This window comes from Macaca fascicularis, chromosome 8, assembly GCF_037993035.2.
Source record: "Macaca fascicularis isolate 582-1 chromosome 8, T2T-MFA8v1.1".
In the NCBI taxonomy this organism is placed as follows: domain Eukaryota; kingdom Metazoa; phylum Chordata; class Mammalia; order Primates; family Cercopithecidae; genus Macaca; species Macaca fascicularis.
The window spans coordinates 96,140,163-96,166,233 of NC_088382.1; the positions used below are offsets into that span (position 1 = coordinate 96,140,163).

General features: G+C 37.5%; 1 protein-coding gene across 9 annotated transcripts in view; it reads left to right on the forward strand.

The window, feature by feature from the left end:
* WWP1 (WW domain containing E3 ubiquitin protein ligase 1) overlaps positions 1-26,071 on the forward strand; it is a 141,337-nt gene that overhangs the window by 41,400 nt on the left and 73,866 nt on the right. For 5 of the 9 annotated variants that reach the window (XR_012416484.1, XR_012416483.1, XM_045398467.3 and 2 more), the window contains exons 5-7: positions 12,760-12,897; positions 12,990-13,056; positions 16,701-16,885. Coding sequence is in view for 6 of the 9 variants with exons in the window: in XM_045398467.3 (XP_045254402.2) it covers positions 12,760-12,897; positions 12,990-13,056; positions 16,701-16,885 (390 nt within the window). In the remaining 3 variants the exon portion in view is untranslated. The remainder of the gene's footprint in view (positions 1-12,759; positions 12,898-12,989; positions 13,057-16,700; positions 16,886-26,071) is intronic. The other 4 variants (XR_012416485.1, XM_073999066.1, XM_073999067.1 and 1 more) reach the window with 1 other exon arrangement.

The following is a 26,071-nucleotide window of genomic DNA, read 5'->3' on the forward strand; positions in this document are numbered from 1 at the left end:
CAAGACAGCCTTGAAGCAATTTATAAATACTTTTATAAATGATAGCATTCTTGGTTGCCTTTTTTTCAGTCTCTTGGTTTAGCACTTGGACTCTGAGTTTTAGTTGGGTATCAGTTGAATGAACTCTAGTTAAATTTTGGGGTTATTGTATATTTACCTTTAAAAAGAAGTAAACAGGCTAGGGGTGGTGGTTCACGCCTGTAATCCCAGCACTTTGGGAGGCTGAGGCAGGTGGATCACCTGAGGTCAGAAGTTTGAGACCAGCCTGGGCAACATGGTGAAACCCCATCTCTACCAAAGATACAAAAAATTAGCTGGGCTCTATCAAAGATACAAAAAATTAGCTGGGCACGTGCCTGTAGTCCCAACTACTTGGGAGGCTGAGGTGGGAGGATTGCTTGGGCCTGGGAGGTGGGGGTTGCAGTGAGCCAAGATTACACCACTGCATTCAACTCTGAGTGACAGAGTAAGACACTGTCTCCAAAATAAATAAATAAACAAACAAACAACTGCTAAGAACAAAATAGGTAACCCAAGAAAAATGTGACATCCTAGTGATGAATAAAAATATTCAATACTAAAAACACTTTTTGTTCCTATCCTTAAACTCTGATTTGAGGGACAAGGTTATTGATAGAGATATTATGTTTCTGAGGTGTGCTCTATACAGAAAATGTTTGATAGTCAGCACCTTGAATAGAATTGTGTATATTTGTGTAGAAGGCTCCAGTGGAGGGATGTTCTGCAGTATGTCTGTGTTCCTCGTCTATTTGCAGAGGATAGATTTTTAAGGGATGAAGTGAAAGAGGAATCTCCTGAGAGGAAAGAAAGTAGGCTGAGTTTTTAGGTATTGAGGCAGTGAAAGAAGAGAACAGCGAAAGACAATCCAGCTGTTCAGGAAGAACCCTGGATCTAGCATGCATGAAAACTTCCAGTATGATTTCTGGCAAGACATTTTTTTAAAAAGTTTATGGTGTGAATGAATGGCAGACAGGATTAAAGTCCTTGAAGGCAGATTACAATATGGAGCAGGTGACTGTTACCAGAAGTATATGTGGGGGCTCTCAAGAGTAGTTTTAAAGGATGAAAGAACATGGTTTGGTTATAGTGGGAAAGTTATTGTAGGAATCCGAGGTAACATTTGTAACAATTGTAGACCACAAACAAAATGGAATTATTGAGCAACTTGAATGCAGACACTGTCTTATTCACTTGTGTTTTTTTCAGTGCTTCCCACAGTCCACAGCCAAAGATTTTTTTAAAATGTTAACAGAGAAACTGGCTTATTCAAGTAAAATCTTACCATGGAATCTTATTCTGTATAAAAATTTTACTGTATGTAAAACATAAAGCAGTATTGAACAATACAGTCATGTACATGCTCACATGTCCTTACTCTTGTTATCCACAGCAATTCCTGAGTTAATTTCTGGGGGTACCCTGCTCCTGAAACCAGTTTGAAAATCACTTTTCTATAAGATCAAGTTCAACTCCTGTTTTCAGTGCCTTACAGAGTCTTAGTTCAGTTTGTCTAATTTCCTGCCTACACGTTCATACCCTGACTACTGTGTTCAGCTAGTCTTCTCATTATCTTCTGAGTATGCTTTGCTGGGTCTCCTATACTGAAAGCAGCCTATCACTAATCATGTCCTTGGTATTTTCAATAATTATACATTTGTTTAGTGGGTTTTTAATTTCATTCTCTCACATAGATGGAATTATTATCGAGAGTATATAAAAAACTATATCTAAGGTAGCTACTAAGGAGGCTGAGGCAAGAGGACCTCTTGAGTCCCAGAGTTCAAGGCTGCAGTGAACTATCATTGTGACTGTGAACAGCTGCTGTACCCTAGCCTGAGTACACATTTTATCATTTTATGTTCCACTCATGTAGCAGGCTATTCTGTCCCTTCCTTTCCTCCTCGTTCTTTGTGTGTGTGTGTTGCGGGGGTGGTCTTGACAATGATGTAGGCCCTGTGGTATATACTCAATGATTTTTGTCTAAGTGCTATTAGAATGTAATTTTTACTTAACTATCCTTACCTTTCAACATAAATGTACTTAAGCTTGCCTAAAATTATTTTTGCAATGGGTTGGAGATACAATGAATAATTCCACAAATGAAAACATAAACTAATTGTAATGACTATAACTGAAGAAACTTTGGGTATCATTCAGATGTAAGGATTCAATTTTTTCTGTACTGTCCTACTGCATTTGTGCTGCCATAACAAAATACCTGACACTGGGTAATTTCTAGAGAACATAAATACGTTTATCACAGTTCTAGAATCTGGAAGTCCAAGATCAAGATCAAGATGCCAGGTTCGAGTTTGGAGAGGATCCAGTTCCTGTTTCCAAGATGGCACCTTGTTGCTGCATTCTCTGACGGAGATGAACACTATGTCCTCACATGGCAAAAGGGACAGAAAAGGGCACACCCACTCCCTCAAGTCCTTTTATAAACGCCCTAATTCCATCCATGAGAGCTGTGCCCTTGTGATTTAATCCCTTCTAAAGACCCTAATTTTTAATACTATCACAGTAGTGATTAAGTTTCAACATATGAATTTTGTGGGGTGCCATCAGATCGAAGCAGAAGTGGTCCAACTTTTTGTTAAGCTAAATTATTTTTATTAGTTGCCATATATATCTTTTTTTTTTTTTTTTTTGAGACGGAGTCTGGCTCTGTCGCCCAGGCTGGAGTGCAGTGGCGGGATCTCAGCTCCCTGCAAGCTCCGCCTCCCAGGTTTACGCCATTCTCCTGCCTCAGCTTCCCGAGTAGCTGGGACTACAGGCGCCCGCCACCTCGCCCGGCTAGTTGTTTTTTTTTGTATTTTTTAGTAGAGACGGGGTTTCACCGTGTTAGCCAGGATGGTCTCGATCTGCTGACCTCGTGATCCACCCGTCTCAGCCTCCCAAAGTGCTGGGATTACAGGCTTGAGCCACTGCGCCCGGCCGCCATATATATCTTAAATGACCTTTATTTTCACATTCTTTCATTAGCAGTGGTCCTGTGTATTAGGCATTTATCTTTTATTGGAAAGATATTTATTAGAACCACTTAAAGGGTAAAATACCAAGAATCTTGTGAAAAAGGTAGAAGGGAGTGCCAAAATAGTCAGCCTGTGAATAACAACAGAGATTCTACTTTGTATTACCAGTTGTCTTGACCATAACCTTGATTTCTAATCTTTTAAAATATATACTTTTGTAATCCCAGTACCATTGAATTTTACTGACACATTCTCATATATATATAGATATATATAAATATATTTATTTATTTTTTTCCCTTGAGACAGGATCTCACTCTGTCACTCAGGCTGGAGTGCAGGGGTGCAGTCTCAGCTCACTGCAGCCTTTGCCTCCTGGGTTCAAGCAATTCTCCCACCTCAGCCTCCTCAGTAACTGGGATTACAGACGTGCGCTACCATGGACCACCATGTTCGGCTCATTTTTGTATTTTTTGGTAGAGACGGGGTTTCACCATGTTGGCCAGGCTGGTCTCGAACTCCTGACCTCAAGTGATCTGCCTGCCTCAGCCTCTGAAAGTGCTAGGATTATAGGCACGACCCACCACAACCTAGCTGGTGTTTTATATTTTTATATAATTTTCTTCCGTCTTCATAATGAAAAGTTAGCTTCATTTAAGCACTGTTCAGTAAGGGCTGCTGTCCAATAGAACCTCTGCAGTGATGGTTATGTTCTGTATGTCTGCTATCCAATATGGTAGCCGTTAGTCATGTATGGCAGTTGAGCATTTGTAATGTGGCATGTAGAACTAAAGGCTTTAATTTTAAACTTGATTTATTTTAATTAAATTTACATTTAAATAGCCATATGTGGCCACTGGCTACCGTATTGGTCAGTGCAGTATCAGACTCTTTTGTGTTTGAATTGCAAAATCAGAATTTATCTCTGCCATTTTTTTTTGGTAATAGCTTTGCTTTCCTTCCTACTTACTTTTATATTTCTCTTAGGTAGAGTTTTAATTTTATCACTAGATATCAGGTTGTCTTTTTTTTTGTTTTCTGAATGTTGCCCAGGCCAGTGACTGTTCACAGGTGCTATCCTAGTGTACTGTAGCCTCCAGCTCCTGGACTCAAGCGATCCTCCCACCACAGTCTTCTGATGCCACTACACTTGGCTAGGTTGTCTTTTTTGTAAGGATCAATTCTGGAAGCTCCTTGAGTATTTTCTTAATTGTTAGTTTGAAATCTGTGTTTGTTTTCTCCTTCATTATGATTTGCTGCCATTTGTCTTTTGTGTTTCCCCTGGCACACTTACTAATATAATCTAATCATAATCCCTTATTGCCTTTTCTTCCCCCTAGGTATTTCACTGTGTCATCTGTTTGGTCTGTGTTCTGGTTTTGATTGATACTGTTTGTCATTCCTTTATTTCTTGCTTACAATGTTGTTTTGAAATTTTCATGTTTTCCATTGTATTTTTAGTCTTCAAAATATCATTTCTTTTATAATAGTTCTTAATAATTTCATTTAAACATCTTGGTAGATTATATTAACCAATAATTCTTATTTTATTTGCCTAAGATTTTAAAAGTTTTTCGTAGAACATAAGGATTTATTCTTGTGACTTCTGCAGTCTTTTAAATCAGACCTGAGTTGCTTTTTAATTTTATATTCCCATTTGCTAACAGCCAGTAGAATTCTCTTCTTATTTATGATTTTTTTAAAATAAAAATGCCTTTGTTGTTTTGATATGTTTGGTTCAAAGCTCCCTATCTTCCAAGAAGTTGCATATTTTACCTCAGGTATGCTTTGATAACTTGCTTAAAGTTAGAAACCCTTAAAATTAATTGTATTTTTTACTTTCTTAGATCTGGGACTTTTCTTCATTAAATAAACATTTATTGAGTTTTAGGAAGAAACATACAAAACATAGAAAGAATATGTGGTTCTGACCACTCCCCCATTCTACCATAGTAGGAACCCAACAGTCTACCATATCAAAATAGATTTTGCAGTTGTTGAGGTCATTTGTTCCTTTTCAGATTTATGAGGCTAATTTCTTCCTTTGTTCAAGGCTCCCTATCGTTTTCTCTTATATTTCATGGTTTTTCATCTGTCTTTTCTGATATATTTGGGGTAATGGTGGGGGAGCGATTTATATGAATAGGCATTTTTTTCTATTTTTGAAGTTTTTTTTTTTAATTTCTTCACCCTTGATGGCACGTGTTATTACAACCATTTGTAACCTTAAATAAAACCCGACTCACCTCACATAAATTATTTGTATTGTTTTCCTCAGAATCCAACTCACTGCGGCTTATTAGGGAGATTGTTCCACTTCTTCACATTTAAACCCTAGTGAGCTTTCACTGCTTAACCTTCATCTGTTTTGTATAAGTCCCAAAGCTTTTGCTCCTTTAATCCTCTAATACATTGTCTCAGAATGTTTGTGGATTTAAGCCATCATTTGTGCCTCAGTTAACCTTCAGTTCTGTGTTCAGGTCACTTGAACAACATTCCAAAGTATGGAAATTATTTATTTGGCTCTGCAGAGATGTGTGGTATTTTTAACTTTCTTTCCTTCATGTCACCAGTGTGAGATACTGATATCTGAGGTATGTTTCACTTACTCAGCCTCACTATTGCTTAAAGTACGTAGAAAAAAAAAAATCCCTCTATTGTCACAGATAAACAAAACTGGGACACTGTTTAGAGTGGTTAGGACATACTTTAATCAGTAATATGTTTTTGCAATAAGGAAGAGATTCCAGCATGAACCAAACCCAATTTTGATTTGTGTAGAGGTTACTGGGTCTTTTAAAAGGAGAATGAAGGAGTGGGGGCGAGGGGTTCAATGGAGGCTCAGTAGAGTCAGGAAAATGAAAAATTACAAAAGCTCGGTCAGTGTAAATGCAATTAGGCCCTTGTGTTTGGTAGCTGGCAAGTAACAAAGTCAGGATTCTGTCCTCCCACAGAGACAGGGAGACAAAAGCCCTATCCTTCCCGATGATTGCATTTTAAAGGAATGTCTTTCAGGCCCTTGAGAAAGACACTCACATATTATAGGAGACAGAGGAAGGATTTACCATTGTAAGCCCTTTTTAGTAAAAGCTCTAAGAAAGAGGAGTCGGGGGCCTATCATCAGGTGTTGGCTACAACAGGCAGTAAATTCTTTTGGCAGCCTTAAGTTTTCTCAGGCAGGCGCTTTAAGGGGAGTTAGGGTTATCCCTAAGAGCCTTGAACTGTTAGAAACTATGGTAGTGCTTGCTGAAGTCTTTCCGTGTGTGTGCAGTGGTGGTCCAAGTGGTGCTTGTGGTAGTGAAGTTGCCGATGAAATAATTTGGGCTGAGTTTGCAGTTTTTCTAGGTCAAGATTGAGGCCTAGTCAAGAAGGTTCTGAGGACCCTGACTAGAGTTTGATTAAAGAGAGAATCTTTGTCACTATACCCATAGGTGAAAACCGTAGGAATAGTATAGCTAACATACACATTAGAGTATATTTAGAACTTCACTTTGTGTTTCAATTTTGAGGCTGAGAGAACCACTTTAAATATTCCAGAGAGGAGTGAGATGGCTGCCATTCAAATACTGGTAATTAGACTGAGGTTTTTTATTTATTTATTTTTTATGGTGTTAATAGAACCAAGAACTTAGTTTTTGTCAGGGAAAGCATTTTGAAATCCATTAAGGTCATTTCAAGGTAAATTATGTCCAAAATGATTTATAATGAATAATTCTCTCTTTATATTGAATGGTGGGGAAATACAGCAGAGAAATGTGTCATTTGTGGTACTGGACAGAGTATAATCAAATTGGATTTTATTTTATAATTTTCTTTAGCCTTATTAACTGGGTGAATTTGCTTATTTAGTTTATACTAAGACAAATTTTGTTTTATAAATTCACTTACTATCAACACAAACTCAGACATTTTGAAGTCAAACTTTGAATAAACAGTATTTTCACATTCAGTGATATAAGTGCCTCTTTATTCTTTTTTTTTTTTTTTTTTTTTTTGAGACGGAGTCTCGCTCTGTCTCCCGGGCTGGAGTTGCAGTGGCCGGATCTCAGCTCACTGCAAGCTCCGCCTCCCGGGTTCACGCCATTCTCCTGCCTCAGCCTCCCGAGTAGCTGGGACTACAGGCGCCGCCACCTCGCCCGGCTAGTTTTTTGTATTTTTTAGTAGAGACGGGGTTTCACCATGTTCACCAGGTTGGTCTCGATCTCCTGACCTCGTGATCCACCCGTCTCGGCCTCTTTATTCTTTAGAAATTTTTTTTGTATTGAAATTACTGGGAGGTAAAAGGGAATGCAAAGTTTTCAGGAAGTTCAGCTGCCTTCCTGAAAAGTTCTGCTAATTTATATACACAATGTAGCATATGGCAGTGCCCATTTGTAAATATTTGCCACATTAATTGGTAAAAAAGATGAGTTTTATTATCAAAGCATTTCTTTGATTATTAATAAGGTCAGATGTTTATTAATCATTCATACTTCATCATTTATGATTGTCTCATGCTCTGTACATTTTTTTATTGGTTTGTTTAGTTTTTTTCTCACTGATTCATAAGAGCTCTTATTTTTTTTCTCTCAGTTAATCATTAGTCTTTTTATTTTTTAATTTGTATTTATTTATTTTTTTGAGACAGGGTCTCACTCTGTCACCCAGGCTGGAGTGCAGTGGCACAATCTCGGCTCACTGCAACCTCTGCCTCCTGGGTTCTAGCCATTCTCCTTGCCTCAACCTCCCCTCAAGGCTCTTAGGGATAACCCTAGCTACTTAACTTTGTGAGTAGCTGGGACTGCAGGCACGTGCCACCATGCCTGACTAATTTTTGTATTTTTAGTTGAGGCAGGGTTTCTCTGGGTTGGCTAGGCTGATCTCGAACTCCTGGCCTCAAGTGATCCACCCACCTCAGCCTCCCAAAGTGCTAGGATTACAGATTTATTATAAATAAATAAGTAAATAAATTCTGAAATTTTTTGTTACATGGCAGGAAGTGGGAGCTTAACTTTGTGAGCTGTTGAACATTGACTCATAGCATGATATAATGAAAAGACTTAGGAATTAGAAAACTTTGCTATTATTGGGACTGTCGCTTACAAGCTATGTAACCTTATGTATTCATTTTGTTTCTAAAAATTTGGTTTTTCTCATACTTACGAGTACGTTGGCCAGCCTCTAAAATGGCCTCCAAGCATTCATACCTTCTGGTGTTCCAACACCCTTCTGTAGTCCCCCTCCCACACTGTGTCACAGATGATCTGTGTGATCACTAGATTGTGGCAGAAGTGATGGTGTATGACCTCTGAGACTTAGTCGTATAGGCATTTTAGCTTTTGCCTTGTTCTCTTGGAGTACTCACCATGGGAAATCAGCAACCATTGGGAAGACTCTCACAAAGCCCTGTGGAGGGGCACTGAGGTCTCCTCTCAGCAGCCAGCACCCCCACCTGCCAGATGTGTGTGTGCCCCTCTTGAGTTCTTGGCAATAATGAGTGATTATTGTTATTTTTAGCCAGTAAGTTTTAGGATAATTTGTTACTCAGCAATAGATAATACATTGAGCAGTTTATAAAAACTGCTTCAAAATGTGGCTCTGAGCTAAATAGAAATCTGTGAAACACGTTTTCAACAAATCCGTGATTTATAGAACAAATTACCTACTTATATACCTGCCTCCTCAGAGACTCAAGTTGTTCTGTCTCAAATTGCTAGGAGGTACGAAAAAAATCAGCTTCTGCCTTGTAAGAGTAAGTTCCCCTAGGACAGGACTACCTTAATCACTTAGTTTAAATGTTTCTTAAGCACTTACCTTCTCTCAGCTGCTGAGGATACATCACTGAATTAGTTGGACAAGATCTCTCTGCTCTGCTAGAGATTTCAGTTCGTTTGGGGAGGTCGACTGTAAAACAGAAACATTCTTTTTGTGGTAAGTGCATTGAAGGAAATGAGCAAAGCAGTGGTAAGGAGATCTCCTTTAGGCTAGTCAGGGTTTGTCCTGCTTCTTCCCCAGCTACAGTGCCTGGCACACTGCAGGCACTCAAATATTGAATGGATAAATATGTCTGAGTTGGTTTGTTTATACTATGACAGAATAATATCTTTTTCCCTCTGACACACACATATACATTCACATGTAGATGGGAATTATTTATGTGATTGTCCTTCCAGTTTTATGATCCAAAATGTTATAACTCAATCTTCCATGTTCAGAATTGTGAAATAATATATACTGTAAACACCCTCCCACTGCAGAATACCTAGGTACTGGATTGAACAAATCTTTGTGGCATTGATGATTTTGCAAAAAGGTAGAGGACTGTTCTTCTTAAAAAAAAAAAAAAAAAAGCCAGGAGATGAGGGGATTGGGGTAAAGAAAACCTCACGAACCAGAATTAGAATAGTCTGCCATACCAATAGCAGATTTAATGATGCTGAGCTTTTGGCTAATAGCCAGAGATAAGGGAGCTGAACTTGAACTCCTCTAGTCTACACTCTTGGGTGTACAATGAAACCACTGTAAAATTAGGGCATATCATCAAACCACTGGTAAAAATTAGCTTAAAATTAGTTTAAGCTAACGTCAGATAATAAACGTAAGGGAATAAGCCACCAGAAGCAGAGGTTTTCCGTAAAGAGACAGATTGTAAACATTTGAGCATGTAGGCCATATGTGGTTTCTGTTACACCAATTAACTTGCCATTTTAACGTGAAAGCAGCCATAGAAAATATGTAAATGAATGAGTGTGACTGTGTTCAAATAAAACTTTATTTATGAAAAATAGGTAATGGGCCAGATTTTTGAGGAGATATTTTAAGAGAGAATGGCTGCAAGTTTTTGAACACTAATGAAAAACGTGAGTCCACAGATTCATACTGTCCCAAACAAGAGAGCAAAGAGAAAGTCATGCCTAGTGACCAGGCCACTAGGTGACCAGGTCAGGATCAAACCCTGACCAGCCTAAAGGAGACCTCCTTACCACTGCTTTGCTCATTTCCTTCAATGCACTTACCACTAAAAGAATGTTTTTGTTTTTTGGTCTACCTCCCCATATCATAGTGAAATGCATAATACCAAAGACAAATAAATTTAAAAAGCAGCTGTAGAGAAAAACTGGGTATTTGCAAAGATTTATGAATTAGAATTGCAGAATTAGTAATAGGAGAAGATAGTGGAAAAATATCTTCAAAGAGTTGAGAGGAGATCATTACCGATATAAAATTATATGTCCAACAAGTCTGTCTTTTGAGGATGAGAATGCAGACATTTATAGATAAATAAAAATGAAAGAACTTACCAAGAAACACACACTAAAGAGATTTTAAAAGGCTGTTCTTTAGGAATCTGGTCAAACAGCTTCATATTTTAAGGAGAAACCAAATCACCAAATTCCAGACACTTGAAATCATGGGAGATGACAAGATTGCAATTGTATGTCAGTCAATATAGTTTTCTTCAGATATTGATTATTAGAGAAAGCTGAAATTTGTGCTTTTGTAGTTTTCTTTTTTTTTTTTTTTTGAGAAGGAGTCTTGCTCTGTCGCCCAGGCTAGAGTGCAGTGGCGCAATCTGGACTCACTGCAGCCTCTGCCTCCCAGATTCAAGCAATTCTGCCTCAGCCTCCCAAGTAGCTGGGACTACAGGTGCCTGCCACCCAGCTAATTTTGTATTTTTAATAGAGACGGAGTTTCACCATGTTGGCCAGGATGGTCTTGATCTCCTGACTTTGTGATCTACCCGCCTCGGCCTCCCAAAGTGCTGGGATTATAGGCGTGAGCCACTGTACCTGGCTGCTTTTATAGTTTTTTTGTGTGTGTGCTTTTGTATTTCCTTTAGTTTTTCTAGTTGTTTAATTGGTTTTTTTTTTGTTTGGTTTTTTTTTGGGGGGATGTAAAGTAGAATTGAGGTCTGTGATGCTACAAATGGTTGGGGTATTCTATAAGGTCGTCTTTTATTACATGGTTTAAACTTTTTTTTTGCAAACAATTTCTTTTTCTTTCCTTCTTTCTTTTTTGAGACAGGGCCTCACTCTGTTACTCCCACTAGAGTGCAATAGTGCATTCATCATTTGCTGCAGCCTTGAACTCCTGGGCTTACAGGATCCTCTCATCTCAGCCTCCTGAGTAGCTGGGAATACAGGAACATGCCACTGCACCTGGCTAATTTTTAATTTAAAAAATAAAATAGAGACAGGGTCTTGCTATGCTGGCCAGGTTGGTCTTGAACTCCTGGGCTCAAGTGATCCGCCTACCTCACCTCCCAAAATGCTAGGATTAGAGGCGTGAGCCACCATGCCTGGCCTTAATTTTTAAATTTTTTATAGAGACTAGATCTCACTGTGTTGCTGGTATCAAACTCCTAACTCAAGGGATCCTCCTGTGTCGGCCTCCCAAAGTGCTGGGGTTACAAGTGTGAGCCACCAGGCCTAGCCACAAAGAATTTCTGTCCAGTGATTAGTAGTTCTAGATTTTTGTCTTGTCTTTTCTGTACATAGATAACTGTGAACATACTTATTCTGGGCATTTGGTAAATGGAGAACCTCCCCTCCCCACCCAAATTTGTTAAATATAGGAAAGATCAAATATAGGAAAGATCAAATATAGGAAAGATCAAAGTTAAGGACTTCATCTAAAACGTGAAATGTTCCGTGATTGCAAAAACTGCAGAAAGCCACTGAAGATCAGATTGAAGTATTTGGCCTCAGTTTGAATAATGAAGTCATCACTGATAACTTTCTCTTTTAGTTTTTATTTTTAAATTATAAATTGACAAATTGTAGTTGTATATATTTATGGGATACGGAGTGATGTTATGATCAATTAATACAATGTGGAATAATTAAACCAAGCGTATTAACATGTCTGTCACCTCAAATACTTATGTTTTTTTTTGTGATGAGAACATTCGGAATTTACTGTTAGCAATTTTGAATGTACCACACATTATTTACTGTGTAAATCACACTGTACAATATCTCAAAGAAACAAAAATTCCTTCTAACTGAAGCTGTATTCTTTTACCTTCATCTCTACTTTTCTCTAAGCCCCTTCTAATAACTATTAATATATAGTCTAATATATAGAAGTCTAATATATCACTTAATACATAGTCTAAATATATAGTCTAATAGAAATTGAAGCAAAATGACCTTGAATTTAAGAAAGAACTAGTTGTTCTAATAATGGGAAGGAAGTATTTATCCTTATATGAAAATGATGATAAACGATTGTCACAATACGTAGCATTTATCGAGCATGTAAACTGTGCCTCAGAAGTGGTGCTAGAGCTGTCTGTATGGTTTTGCATTTGGTCCTCAACACTGTCCCTTTAGTTTGAAATCCATCGTCTCCATTTTGTAATTAAGAAACCAAGGCTTAAAGACGTTTGAGTAAGTTGCTGAATACACGGCCAGTAAGTAGCAGAACTGGAATTTGAAACCAAACTTACCTGACTCTTGCGCAGAAATTTTGCCTCAGCCACAAGAGTCCTCTGTGGTACCTTAAGCTGAAAAGCAAGTTTAGATAATTGCTACAGTTATTATTTAGATGTATTTATATGTTCTCTAACATTTATAATATGCACAGAAGCAATTAAAGCTGATATTGAAAGCATGGGATTGAGGGGGAAAGAGGAATTACTTAACTAAGTGTCAAAGGCATGCAAAGAATTCCTTCCAAATGTCAAGTACTGAATTAGAGTGATTCTTGAAATGTAATTTTGATTTCTGAAGCATTTTTATGTATGGCAAAAGCTTTTAAATTAGAATATTCTTCTTTCTAGTGGAAAGAGTGAAAGAACAATTAAAACTTTCCTTGGAAAACAAGAATGGCATAGCACAGACTGGTGAATTGACAGTTGTGCTTGATGGATTGGTGATTGAGCAAGAAAATATAACAAACTGCAGCTCATCTCCAACCAGTAAGCTAACTTTATATGTTTGTAAAATTTAAAGGAAAAAGAATGAGCAAGAAGTATATAAAAACCTAGTTTCTTTCTTTCTTGTTGTTCAGTAGAAATACAGCAAAATGGTGATGCCTTACATGAAAATGGAGAGCCTTCAGCAAGGACAACTGCCAGGTAGAATATTTTATTTGAATATGGGTGGCGACATGATGTGGAACATATTTCCTGAATAAGAAGTTTTATATTTTACCTTAGTTTAGAATTTGCCACAGAATTTAGAAGCTTATGTCGAAACATGTCATTTGGTTAATTCTTGTGAAAGTAGCTTTTTAAAAAATTACAGCTTTATTGAGATATCATACATATATCATGAAATTCACTTTTTAAAAGTATATGTTTTAGTAGTTTTTAATATATTAACATAGTTGTGTTACCTTCTCTACTGTGTGATTTCAGAACATTCTACCCTGAAGAGAAACCATGTATGCATGAGTACTCACTCTCCATTTTTCCCTGTACCCATAAATCTACTTTTTCTGTGTCTGAATTGTCTATTCTGGCCATTTTATATACATGGATTCATACAGTATGTGATCTTTTGTGACTGGCTTCTTTTTCTCAGCATGTTTCAAAGTTCATTTATGTTGTAGCATGTACAGTGCTTTATTTCTTTTTATTGAAAATGGCTTTTTAAAATCTGTATTTAGACATATTTTATAAGTACAGTCAGTTACTATGGATAAATAGGTATCATACCGCTCTCTGGATTGGCATTATGCTGTAAATCATGAGAAGGTAAATGCTCCACAGATTGTGGCCTTCTTTCAGACATCATTGTGGCCTTCCCTCAGATATATCATTCTAACATTTCAGAAACACCCTGGCATTCACAGTTCGTGACAATTAATAAAGGTTTTTTTTGTTTGAAGTAATTTAAATTGGAATAAAAGTATATAATAGATCAAATAAAGTAGAATTAGCACCTGAAAATATAAAAATATACTGTTGTAAAACGGACTCATTACCTTTGAAAAAGCATACTGGTATGTGACAAAGTGTGACCTTTATTAATCTATAGTTTTTAGTATCATTTCTTCTAACCTGCCATTTAGTGATTCTCATTAGACCACTTGAACAGATAAGTATGCCTTCTGAATGTATATTTGGTTTAAGTAAATATATTTAATGTCCATGTAATTAAAAAAATTTTAGATGGGTAGAGGAGCTTGAATTACTACCAAATATTGTCGATTGCATAGTAAGACTCTTTGAATTAAAGATTAGTTCTATAGTACCAGGAGAAATTCAGATGGGTTATTTTACCTAGACTTCTGAATCACTGATTCTTGCTAGTTGCCTGGGGAGGGGTGTACAAATCACAATCATTTCAGTCTTTACCTGCCCAAACTTCCTAATAAACACATCTTGTTCCAAATGTATAGGTGACAAGGGAAAGGAGGGTGGGATTCATTAATCATTTGTTCATTCAACAGATACTTACTGAATGCCTGTTTGATGCCAGACATTAGTTCAGGTACTAAGAATACCAGCCGTGTTCCCATGAAATTGACATTCTGTTGAGATAAAGGTAGATAGTAGGCTGGGCACGGTGGCTCGTGCCTGTAATCCCAGTACTTTGGGAGGCTGAGGCGTGCAGATCATGAGGTCAGGAGTTCCAGACCAGCCTGGCCAACATGGTGAAACCCTGTCTCTACTAAAAATACAAAAAAATTAGCCAGGCGTGGTGGTGCGCACCTGTAATCCCAGCTACTTGGGAATCTGAGGCAGGAGAATTGCTTGAACCCGGGAGGCAGAGGTTGCAGTGAGCTGAGATCACGCCATTGCACTCCAGCTCTGGGTGACAGAGCAAGACTTCGTCTCGGGGGGGGGGGGGGAATATATATATACACACACACACATATATATGTGATGTGTGTGTATATATGTATATATATGTATAGTAAATAACAGAAGACATAAATACACTAATTGGACATAGCAATAAGCACTATGAAGTCATTTAAACGGGACAAGATGACAGGAATGGAAGGGAGCCTATTTTTAAGAGATGCCAAGGAATCATCTCTGAGGAAGTGTGATTTGAGCTAAGATTAATAAGCCAAGAATGAACCATCTGTGCAGAGTTCTGAGGGAAGAACTTTAAACTTTTCTGATAATTTCATAGTTATTATGTTTTACCACCTGGCATATCATAATTTGTAATAAACATTTGAAGACTGTTCAGTATGTTTTTGATATTCAGTAAAATCGGTATCTGCTGCAAAGTGAGCAAGGATGAGCTCAGAGAGAAATAGGTTAGAGAGAAGATGGGATAAAGGTGTGGTTGATTTTCAAAAGATTTGTTGGCTAACCAGGAGAGTGACATGATGATCTGGTTTATATTTTTAAAACAATGCTCAGGCTGCTCTGTGGAAAGTAGATATGGGATGACCTGTGTATTTGGAAAAGCACTCCTGGCCACTTACAATTTCCAACTCCTTTAAAATTTTTTTGTTTTGTTTTTTTTAAACACTGTGTCTCACCAAATCACCAGCTCCTTCCACTGAATGTTTGATTTTGTTGTTAGAGTTACTTATTTGCTAATGTATATACTACACATTTTTATAGTTCTGGGGTATAATATTTAGCTTTTTTTGATCATCCTGTAGTCATGATTTTAGTGCCTCGTATATGCTAATTTGTAATCAATATCTGAAGACTTTTTCACTTATTTTTCAAGATTTAATAAAGTTATAATAGTTTCATGCCAGGTACAATGGCTCACACCTATAATCCCAACACTTTGGGGGTCAAGATGGGAGGATCGCTTGAGGCCAGGAATTCGAGACCAGCCTGGGCAACAAAGGGAGATCCAATCTCTACAAAAATTTAAAAAATTAGCTGGACACTGTGATGCATGCCTGTGCTCTTAGCTGATCAAGAGGCTGAGGCAGGAGGATTATTTGAGCCTAAGAGGTTGAGGCTGCAGTGAGCCACTGCACTCCAGCCTTGGTGACAAAGTGAGACCCTGTCTCTAAAAAAAAAAGAAAATTTACAGTAGTTTGTACTTGATTTTTATGATTCATATAATTTCATGAACTTTTTGAAACTACTTTCTTTTAGAGCTTTTAAAATAGATTAATATTAGTCTTAAATATTTAAAATGTACAATTTGAATATTTTTGTGAGAGACCTTATTTATTTTGACTTAGTATGTTTGTATACCTCAGTATTTTTTTATCTGCAGAATGGATATACTTAGAACTGAAAAGTAATTAAAACGTTAATATAAAACCTGTCATATCTTTGTTCATTACCTCTCATTTTACTTGAAATGTAAGAACTCAATTGTTTGGAAATAGAATCTAAAAAATTATTTTTATTTTTATTTTATTTATTTATTTTTTTTTTGAGACAGAGTCTCGCTCTGTCGCCCAGGCTGGAGTGCAGTGGCCGGATCTCAGCTCACTGCAAGCTCCGCCTCCCGGGTTCACGCCATTCTCCTGCCTCAGCCTCCCGAGTAGCTGGGACTACAGGCGCCCGCCACCTCGCCTGGCTAGTTCTTGTATTTTTTTTAGTAGAGACGGGGTTTCACCGTGTTAGCCAGGATGGTCTCGATCTCCTGACCTCGTGATCCGCCCGTCTCGGCCTCCCAAAGTGCTGGGATTACAGGCTTGAGCCACCGCGCCCGGCAAAAATTTTTAAAAAATAAATAACAGAAACTTAAGAGAACTCAATAAATAATTCTTATGAAAATTCTCATGAAATGTTGTTGACTTGTACTTGAATGATTGAAATAAGGCATTTTTTTTTTCAAGGTTGGCTGTTGAAGGCACGAATGGAATAGATAATCATGTACCTACAAGCACTCTAGTCCAAAACTCATGCTGCTCGTATGTAGTTAATGGAGACAACACACCTTCATCTCCATCTCAGGTTGCTGCCAGACCCAAAAATACACCAGCTCCAAAACCACTCACATCTGAGCCTGCCGATGACACTGGTAAGCAAGGCTATTTTTGACACCTTGTTTAAAGGAAAAGTAAATAAAGTTTATGTATCCATCCATGCCTACACTTCCCTTTTTGTGCAGTCCAGTCTTTTTGTGTGTGTGTGTGTGTGTGTGTGAGATGGAGTCTCACTCTATTGCCCAGTCTGGAGTGCAGTGGTGCGATCTCGGCTCACTGCAACCTCTGCCTCCTGGGTTCAAGCAATTCTCCTGCCTCGGCCTCCTGAGCAGTTGGGACTACAGGCACCCACCACCACGCCCAACTATAAGTTGTTGTATTTTTAGTAGAGACAGAGTTTCACCTCTTTGGCAACTGGCTGGTCTCGAACTCCTGACCTCAAGTGATCTGCCCGCCTCAGCCTCCCTAAAGTGTTGGGATGACAGGCATGAGCCACTGCACCCAGCCTGTGCAGTCTTTCTTAATATTCTAGTCTATGATAGGAATTTAAAAATTACAATGCCTGAAATTTTTCCTAATAATTTGAAACTTTCTGGATTGTTTAGGAAGATATTTCAAAAATATTTTAGAGGTCAGAACGTTTACTAAGCAAGTGCATATATGAGAGCTAGATTCTTAAGCTTTACGCCACAAAAAGTACTGTGTAATTCATGGTATAAAATATACTTCTGAAAGAACTTTAGTTAATTCATTGATTTCTTAGTAAAAGTAAGTAATGAATGGTTCTTTTATCCCCTCTTTCAGTATATAAATTTATTATTCTTGGCATCTAACTTGGTGGAAAAATGTACTAGGAGTTGAATAGCTCTCAGAAAGTTTATTTTCCAAAAGTAAGCTTTACTGTATTATAGAAGGAATGCCTAAGGAAGATGTCCTCTATAATCCTCAGTTATAAGATTCACAAATGTTTTGTTTGGTCATTGTATATTAACTCTTTCAGGTGAGTCTCCTGAAACTTAAACATCTTAGGATGTTTTTAAGATTATTAGCACACATATTGGGAATTAAGTTGAAATCCTGGTCTTTTTATTCAAGAGCCTGTATTCCTCCCTGTGTTTGTCCATTTCTGGGAAAGTATTCAGAAGTAGAAATACGTAAAGAAGCAATTCAGTATTTACATTAAAATAGATGGACCTTTTTGATAATGAGTCTTTTTTTTTTTTTTTTTTTTTTTTGAGACAGAGTCTCACTCTGTTGCCCAGGCTGGAGAGTGGTGGCAGGATTTCAGCTCACTACAACTTCTGCCTCCTGGGTTCAAGAGATTCTTGTGCCTTAGCCTCATGAGTAGCTGGGATTACAGGTGTGCGCCACCATGTCCCCCTAATTTTTGTATTTTTAGTAGAGACGGGGTTTCATCATATTGACCAGGCTGGTCTCAAACTCCTGACTTCAAGCGATCCACCTGCCTCAGCCTCCCAAAGTGCTGGGATGACAGGCGTGAGCCACTGTACCCAGCCAGTAATAAGTCTTAATTATGTATTTTTATCCAAGGTTGGTATTTGGGGGATGTTTACCAGGAGTTGTCTGAGAGTTTTCGTAAACATTGAGAGCTGACACGTGAATGATATTTTTAAAATTTAATTTCTTTAATAATGCTCCCCTTAAAAAAAAAAAAAAAAAAAGAAGTAGACTAAAAGATGGTTTCCCAAGTACTCACAGTAGCTAGAATTTTTTAGTCTTAATTTAAGGTGGCTAGAAAACAAAGAGAGTAGATACAACTATTATGAAATTAATGAGCAAAGTTCATGTATTTTCTGATTTTCACTTACTTTCTAGTAAGAACATTTGTCTCTGATAGTTCTGTTAGCAAAGCAGAAAAGGAAATATCATCTTGGATTATTCAGGTTATTTCTAAATTAAGAACAGATCAGTTATAATTGCTACTATTTCTAATACAGGTGGAGTATCTCTAATCTAAAAAATCTCAAATCTAAAATGCTCCAACATCTGCAACTGTTTGAGCATTGACTTGATGCTGAAATTTCAGAAATGCTCACTGGAGCATTTCAGATTTTGGATTTTTGGATTAGGGATGCTAAACTGGCAAGTAAAATGCACATATTCCAAAATTTAAACAAATATCTGAAATCTGAAACATTTCTGGTTCCAAGCATTTTAGATAAGGGATATTCACCTTGAATATGGATTTGGAGGTTTTGCTCTTATTCCTAAAATATTCAGCTGATTGAATACATCTGTGAAAATATCCATTGACCACTAATTAGTTGTATGTTTTGGCATGTGGATGTATTCAGATGTTGATGTAAAAAGGAGAAGAAATTGAGGCTTTCCTCATCATAGAATCTTAATTTATACCTCTACAGCTTGTCTGATACTGTGTAGATTCTTTCCATTGGTAATAAGTTCAGTTCTCACATTTCTTTCTTATTTATCCTTGCCTAAAATTTTAAGGTAAAAATAAAACGGATGTGAGGAACTAGAAATGAAGGTCTTATCATAATTCTCATGACATTTCATAGTAACTGTAAGGAAATCTATGACAATCTGAAAAATAGTGATAATAGCTCCTATTTGTGCCCTGCATGTTCTAAATAGTATATATGCATTAACAGATTTATCTCTCTCACAATAACTCTTTGAAATAGGTGGTAGTATTTTTCCTTTTCTCTGATGAAGGAACTGAGGCACTGAGAGGGCACAGCTAAGAAATAGAAGAACTGTAATTGACATTCCACTATCTGGCTATTGATTCTGTGCGCTTTGCTTTCTTCCTATTCATTTTGATGTGTGTGATTTTTATAGGATCTCAAAGCTATACAGTTCATCTTTTATGCTGCTAGGCTTCAAACAGCATTCCCCTAGCCTTTTCACCACCTCTGATTATTGCTAGTGACATCTGACAAAACAATCCAACTGTCATCATTCTATTGGCTGGTTTACAGAGGCTTCCGGAACCTGTTCTGTTGGTAGCAGCCATTTAACTGATGGCTTTTTGGATGATTGTTCATCACTTAATAGGAGGATGAATTCAGGTATCTTTTCAAGGAGTGGGTAATCCCTGTCCTTCTAAGATGTTGGTGTAAGATGGCATTACTTTTTCTAATTAAGGATTTCAAAAATTAGCTTTTGTTTTTGGAGATGGGATGGAGGTGTGTATATTCTGTGTATAACATGTTAAATGTTTTTAATCCCTTAATCTGCAATTCCACAAGCTTGAAATCTCTGAAACCAAAAGGTGTTTGTTTTTTATTGTTATTTATTTATTTTTTTGGTAAACTCATTTGGTGGCAAAATTACTAGAACTGATGGAAGGCTATTTATGGTTTTTACTTATCGTGCTTACTATGCATATCTCTGCATTTTGCTGCAGAAATATTAATGTATTTAGTCATGATGTGTGACCCCTAAACCCCCTCCAGGCATAGTGTAATATACAATATATATGCCTTTACCTTTGTTTGTTTGTTTTTTTGAGACAGGGTCTTGCCCTGACTTCCAGGCTGGAGTGCAGTAACCCCATCATGGCTCACTGTAGCTCCGACCTCCTGGGCTCAAGTGATCCTCCTGCCTCAGCCCCCTGAATAGTTGGGACTACAGGCATGTGCCACCATGCCTGGCTAATATTAAGATTTTTTGTAGAGATGAGGTCTTGCCATATTGCCCAGGCTGGTCTCAATCTCCTGGCCCCAAGCAATCATACCACCTCACCTTCCCGAATTGTTGGGATTACAGGGGTGAGCTACCATGTTGTCCACTGCTACCTTTCTAAATTCCAAAAAGTTATGAATTCTGGAACACACCTGGCACTTAAGGTTTCAGATTAGGGATCATGGGCCAGTACTAAGGTAATTTAAGACAAATGATATATTTTTGTCAAAGACAGTATTATACATGAAGGCTTCCCCCTCCCCCAACTCCTGTTCTTTTGAAGCTTGAGTAAGGGGATCCATTTGACAGTTTAGTTGCTATGAAGATTGGCAGGTATTCCAGGTTAAAATGGGAGGCAATCATAATGTAGTAATCCTAGCACTTTGGGAGGCAGGTGGATCACGAGGTCAGGAGATAGAGGCCATCCTCGCTAACATGGTGAAACCCCATCTCTACTAAAAATACAAAAAATTAGCCGGGCGTGGTGGTGGGCACCTATAGTCCCACCTACTCAGGAGACTGAGGCAGGAGAATGGTGTGAACCCAGGAGGCGGAGCTTTCAGTGAGCCGAGGTCGCACCACTGCACTCAAACCTGGGCGACAGAGCGAGACTCTGTCTCAAAAAAAAGATTAGATTTAGCCTCTGACAGGAGGTAACGTGGTGTCTCAGCTCAACCACTTACCATGTTAACTCTGTAACCTTGGACAAATTTAGCATCCTAAAAATTTATGAAAAGAGGATAATATGCGACTACCTTATAGAACAGTTTTGGAGGTTAAATGAGATAATCTAAAACATAATAGTCCTTGGAGAGTGGTATTTAAGGAAAATATATTCTTTTCTACTTTGTTCCTCTGGTCATAACTTCTAGTGTAAAATAACTTTTTCTAATATGTAGTTATTATTTTATTAATCAAGTAGATCAGAGCTCAGTGTGGTAAGTTTCGTAGAGAACTAAATGATATCACAAGTTTATTGTATTTTTTTTAGCTCTATAAATATACAAAAAGTTGCAAAGAAATGTCTAGGAAGGTCTCATGTACCCTTCACCAGCCTCCTCCAGTGTTAACATCTTGTACAACTATTTTGTATCAAAATCAGGAAATTTACATGAATATAACCCATAGAGCTTGTTCACATTTCACCATTTCTACCTGCGTGTGTCTGTGTGTTTCTGTACAGTTTTTTGTCACGCATATGGCTTCATGTACCACCAGTTCAATCCAGATACAGTACTGTACCATCACCAGAAGACTCCTTCATGATGTACCCTCTTTAAAGCCACATCCACTCTCAAGTGTGAACTGAATATTAAAGAAACTTGCTGTGTATATGCAAACAGTTATTTTTCATGTCGTAATTTTAAAATGGAGAAAAAATGGTATTTACTCTAGTATTTCTACTTTTTTCTTCTTTATATTTGAATGTACTTTTAGAGTGAGGACAATTGCATGGTGCTTTGAAATGGATATACCACAAAGTTCATGTGAAAATTAACCTCTCAAAGACTAAACATAAAGTTAGGAAGATATGTCTTATAACCCAGAAGTCATAATGGCTGCAAGTAAGGCTTGGGATATGTTCATTAAGAAACCAAGTCAGTGAGTGTGGTCTTATGTCTTGTGGAGATGAGATGGTTTGCATAAGCTTCTGCTATCATACCTGTTACATAAGATTTTAATTTTTTGCCCCATGTTTCTGCATGAGCAGGGAGCCTACCATCCTGTCCTTCATCTTTCCTTTTTCTTTCCTTCTTTTTTCGGTTTTATCTGTTCAGTCTTTCTTATATCCATTTGTCAACAGATGTTTATTTTGCAGCTACCATAGGCTGCACACTGCCAGGTGGCTGGGCACATAGGTATCAGAGTTTCTCAATTTCAGCACTATTGACATATTGGCCCAGGTAATTCTTTGTTGTAGGGGGCTGTCCTGTGCATTATATTAATAGAATGTTTAGCAGTATTCCTGACCTGTATGCACTAGGTGCCAGTAACGTCTTACCTTCTCCTAGTTGTGATGACAAAATGCATTTACAGACATTACTAAATGTCTTTGGAGGTGGGGAGAGCAGAATCTTCCCTAGGCAAGAACCATTGATATATATGAACAGTAATCTCTCCAATCAAATATTATTGTGGCATCTTAATGCAGTTCTGAGCAGTATTGAAGAACAAACATTTGTTGAATTATTGAATAGAAATAACTTGTTTCTAAGCTAGCTTTTTAAAATTAATAGATTTTATATTTTAGAACAGTTTTAGATTTACAGGAAAATTGGGCAGATTGTAGAGTGTTTCCATATGTCCTCCCACCCCACTCAGAGTTTTTCTCTTATTAACATTTTGCATTACTGTGGTATGTTTGTTACAATTAATGAACCATTATTAATACATTGTTATTAACTAAAGTCCATAGTTTATGTTACCTTACATTAAGGTTCCTTCTTTGTGTTGTACTGGTTCTGTGGGTTTGAGAAATTCATATTGTCATGTTTCATTTATTCATCCCTCATACCCTTTGCAACCACTGTTTTTAAATACTGTCTCTGTAGTTTTGTCCTTTCCAGGATGTTACATAATTGGAGTCCTACAGTGTGTGTAGCCTTTTCACATTGGCTTCTTTCACTTAGCAATGTGCATTTAAGGTTTCTCCATGTTTTTTTGTGACTTGACTTCTCATTTCTTTTTATCACTAAATATTTACTTATTAAGGCTCCTTGGTTACTGCAGTTTTTGGCAATTGTGAAAAACATTGCTATATACATTTGTGTGCAGGCTTATATTCACACAACTTATATTGTGTGAATATAAGTTTTCAATTCATTTGTACTGAGGAGTGAGAGTGGTGGGTTGTGTTTTTAAAGTATGTTTACTTTTGTAACATACAGCCAAACTGTCTTTCAAAGTGTCTGTACTCCTGCATTCCCACTGCAATGAATGAGAATTTGTAGTGCTTTGCATCTGACCAACATTTGCATTTCAAGGAGAGTTTATTGTGTATTATTATTTTAACAATACTGAATCTTCCCATTGAGAGATATTTTATGTCTGTATTCATTCTGTCTTTTTCGTAATGTTTTTAAAAATGTTTTCTTCATGCTGGGTGTGCAGTGGCTCATGCCTGTAATCCCAGCATTTTGGGAGGCCCAGGCTGGGGAATCACTTGAGATCAGGAGTTCAAGACCAGCTTGGCCAACATGATGAAACCCTGTCTCTACTAAAAATGCAAAAAAAATTAGCCGGGTGTGGTGGCACATGCCTATAATTCCAGCTACTAGGGAGGCCGAGGCAGGAGAATCACTTGAACCTGGGGTGCTGAGGTTGCAGTGAGCTGAGATTGCACTACTGCACTCTAGTCTGGGTGACAGAGCAAGACTCTGTCTCAAAAAAAAAAAAAAAATTTTTTTTTTAAATGTAATCTTGATGTTGATCTTGTGTCTGTTTATTTTGCTGAAATGTTTTAGCTCCAATTAATTGGTTCTAATGGGTTTTTTAAAAAAATTTTCTTGTGTGTTCTAAATAAATAATCTATTTGTCATTTTCATTACAAATGAGTTTTACCGTCTTCTTTCCAATGTTGTTATGACTTTTCTTAATGGATTTTCAAATATAATCAATATTGAATTGGCATGGTAATTGTGATCTTCTTTGTTTTGTTGCTGATTTTAATTTACTCTTTTTCTTTTTCTTTTTTTTTTTTTTTTCAGACAGAGTCTTGCTCTTTTGCCCAGGCTAGAGTACAGTGGCGTGATCCCGGCTCACTGCAACCTCCACCTCCTGGATTCCAGCGATTCTCCTGCCTCAGCCTCCTAAGTAGATGGGATTATAGGCACACACCACCACACCCAGCTAATTTTCCTATTTTTTGGCAGAGATGGGGTTTCAGCATGTTGGTCGGGCTGGTCTCGAACTCCTGACCTCGTGATCCACCCGCTTCGGCCTCCCAAAGTGCTAGGATTACAGGCATGAGCCACCACGCCCAGCCCTGATTTTAATTTATTCTTGATCTTAATAGAAGTTCTTACAATAGGCTGTAATCCCAGTACTTTGGGAGACCATGTAATCCCAGGCATGTAAAAACATGCCTGTAATCCCAGCACTTTGGGAGGCCAAGTCGGGTGGTTCATTGTGGTCAGGAGTTCGAGACTTCCCTGGCCAACAAGGTGAAACCCCGTCTCTACCAAAAAAATAGGAAAATTAACGGGACTTGGTGACAGGCGCCTGTAATCCCAGCTACTTGGGGGGCTGAGGAAGGAGAATCATTTGAACCTGGGAGACGGAGGTTGCAATGAGCTGTGATCGCGCCACTGCATGCCAGCCTGGGCCACAGAGCGAGACACCATCTCAAAAAAAAAAAAAAAAGAGGTTCTTAAAATGTTTTACAATTATTGTATATTAATGACTATAGGTTTGTGATAGATAATCTAGATTACTTGTGAATTTTTCCTGATTCTTCTTGTCAGGTATTTTACCAGGATTTTCTTGAATGCTTTTGGTTTGTATTGAAAATAATCATATGATGTTTATCCTTTAATCTGCTAACATAGTAGATTTTCTAATGTAGTTTCCTAATATCAAATCATCCTTGAATTTATACATGATGTTAGTCTATAGTCTTCTTGTTCTGTTGTTGTTCAGTTTCAGCTTTGAAAGGTTACATTACATTACCTTCCCAGAATGAGTTAGGACACTCCTTTTCACTTTTCTCCCCTAATGTGTTATAACACCTTAAATAACGTAGGAATGATCTATCTGATAAAGTCTTCATAGAATTTTCTCAGAAACCTTTCTGAGCCTGGGGCCTTTAGGAGCAATGGTATTAGAACTTTCATCACCTTTTCCATTGCTACTCTGATTTGTCTTTTTTTTCTTTCCTTTGAGTTAGTTTAGCTAATTTCAAACTCATTGATAGGAAATTGTACGTGGTATTTCTAATGTTATTTATATTAAACATGTTTTCTTTATAAAACTTGGAAAGGTATATTTTATGGTTTCTCCAGCTTTCCTGATTAAAAAAACCATATGCATTTGTTGAAAATGCAGATCCCCAGGTTCCTCCCTAGCGATTTCCCCTAGAGATTCAATAAGTCTAGTATGAGGACTTAGATATTATATTTTCAGTAAGTTCTTGAGTCATATCAGGTGCATTAGGAAATTCTGGTCCTTTTTTGGGGTCTTTTGATCAAAATTCATTTTCTTCTAGTTACTTTTTTCTTTTTTTCTGTACCTGGAATGAATTCTAAGCTCTTTTATTACCTTTTTTTCTTACATCTTTGGTACTTCTTTGGCCATGTCCAGTAGCATTTAATCTGAGTGGGTTTTTTGGTCATTAATTCTCCTAAAATTTGTGATTATGTCTCCCTCTGCCGTTTGATATGTGGTTTTCCAGTAGGTTTTATTCTGTAATCTATTCACCCTTACAGTTTTAATTTGACTCATTTTTATAGTGACACATAGTCGAACTAGAGCAATCAATCACACTTAAAATGAAAATTAGGAAAACTGTGTCACTGGATTGCAGTACTGGGTTATTTCTTGAAAAAGTGTAGAACAGGTTCTTGTAACCCCTATAGTGCTATTTTTAGAACTGATGCCATCATATAGTTCCTACT